Source organism: Micropterus dolomieu, linkage group LG01 (assembly GCF_021292245.1).
Source record: "Micropterus dolomieu isolate WLL.071019.BEF.003 ecotype Adirondacks linkage group LG01, ASM2129224v1, whole genome shotgun sequence".
NCBI lineage: Eukaryota > Metazoa > Chordata > Actinopteri > Centrarchiformes > Centrarchidae > Micropterus > Micropterus dolomieu.
Window position 1 is genome coordinate 30,278,708 of NC_060150.1, and position 1,932 is coordinate 30,280,639.

The 1,932-nt window shown below is 41.3% G+C and overlaps 1 protein-coding gene across 1 annotated transcript in view; it reads right to left on the reverse strand.

Annotated features, from left to right (window-relative positions):
* The window catches only part of LOC123980113 (myosin-6-like), an 18,029-nt gene that overhangs the window by 3,915 nt on the left and 12,182 nt on the right, over nt 1–1,932 (reverse strand). Inside the window, exons 29-33 of the mRNA XM_046064346.1 lie at nt 1,771–1,878; nt 893–1,019; nt 650–768; nt 357–553; nt 6–189 (exon numbers count right to left, since the gene is read on the reverse strand). Of these exons, the coding sequence (XP_045920302.1) occupies nt 6–189; nt 357–553; nt 650–768; nt 893–1,019; nt 1,771–1,878 (735 nt within the window). The remainder of the gene's footprint in view (nt 1–5; nt 190–356; nt 554–649; nt 769–892; nt 1,020–1,770; nt 1,879–1,932) is intronic.

Sequence of the window (1,932 nt, forward strand, 5' to 3'; positions counted from 1 at the left end):
ATTACCTTGTCAAAGTTTCTTTGTTTCTTGTCCAGAGCTGCTGCAGCAGCATTTGATCTCTCCACATCCACCATGAGATCCTCAATCTCACCCTGAAGTCTGTGTTTGGTCTTCTCCAGGGAGGAACATTTAGCGTTAGCAGCTTCAACAGCTTCTTCTGCATCCTGTAAGCGTTGAGCTAATTTTTTCCTAGCAGCAAAAATGAAAAGTATCAAATCGTGACATCACAGGTAAAATGAGAATATCACGACAAGATGGGTTTTATTGTCAGTCGTTATACAGTATATATTGCCTAAATTATGAAGCTTTAGAGAGAGGGCAATCCTTTATTGTTCTATGATTTACTGAATCCTTACTTTGCTTCTTCCAGCTCCTCCGTTCTCTGGATGGCATCAGTTTCGTACTTGGTTCTCCACTGAGCCACCTCAGAGTTTGCCTTGGACATGCAGCGTTGCAGCTCAACTTTGGCCTCCTGCTCCTCCTCATACTGCTCCCTCAACAGGTCACAGTCGTGGCGAGAAGACTGCACTGCATGGGCAAGTGCATTCTTGGCCTTTGATAAAGAAAAATGAGGTCAAGTCATTTTGCCAGTAGACATCAGGCTCTGTGTTTTAAAAGCAGTAGTACCTTGTAATACTGTAAGTAATACCTTGACTTCCTCCTCTAGTTGTCTCTTGAGGTCTTCAATCTGCTGAGTGTAAGACTGCTTCCCTCTGGTCAGCTGGGAGACCAAGGAGTCCTTCTCCTCCAGCTGTCTGCTAATCTCACCTGAAAAATAAATATTTGAAAGGCCACATATCAAGCTGCAATTGGTGTTTAGTTATATGTCAGTTTGCACCCTGCAAATATCTGAAATAACTCCACTTTAGCTGACACTTGTTAAACTGATTACCATTTTCAGTTTGAAGCTTTGCTTTTTGCATTGCAAAGTCATTGATGGTACGCTGGCCTTCCTCCGATTTCGTCTTGTATTCAGTCATTTGATCCTCCAAAGTGCGGCACATTTTCTCCAGGTTGGCCTGAGTTAAATGATGTTTTCATTAATATGTAAATCATAGAATGTATCCAACCCAAGCATTATTTTCTGTATAGTATAATTTGAGAGTACCACTTTCATATCTGTGTTAACTATAGAGGTAGCTCCAGCAGGCCATCAGCCAGGCTTAGTGTAAGGAGTAAAAGCATGAAAACAAAATACTAGCTGGACACAGCTAGGCTCTGTTCAAATTTAGAACCTGTCTGCCAGCACCTCTAAAGCTCAGTTTTTATAAATGTATCTTGTTTGTTAAATCTGTACTCAAACAAATGTAAGAATAACAGTTTGTGATTATCAAAGGGTTACATGTTGTAACACTTTCTTGGCCAAAAGCAGTGGGGCAGTGACTTCCTGTCACTTCTGCTTCTTGTCATCTCTGAGGTTGCCCTCTCTACCCCCATACTTAGGCTACCAAACAAACATAACAGTGGCAACTCTCTGTAAGAAAGTGGATAAACATATTTCAGACTGTTCCTGCTCTCATGTCTATACTGTAAATATGAATATGCGAGCAACCATTTAGCTTAGCTTAGCTTTGCACAGACACTCGAAACAGGGTGGAAACAACTAGCTGTGCCCAAAGGTAACAGCTACCAGGTGCTGGTAGTAGCTTCATATTTAACGATTGGTAGCAATTTTCTCATTTAACTCTTGGCAAGAAAGTGAATACAGCAAATTTCACAACATGTCAAATTATTTGTTAAAGATGAGTTGACTGGTTTTGTTTGTCTTACTTTAACTTTGACAATCTGCTCCATGTTGGACACCACATCATCCAGCTCCAGTCTGAATTCGCATTTCTCTTTCTCCAGCTTCTGTTTGACTCTTTGCAGATTGTCAATCTGCTCTCCCAGGTCGGCCACACTGTCTGCATTCTTCTTTCTCAGTGTAGCAGT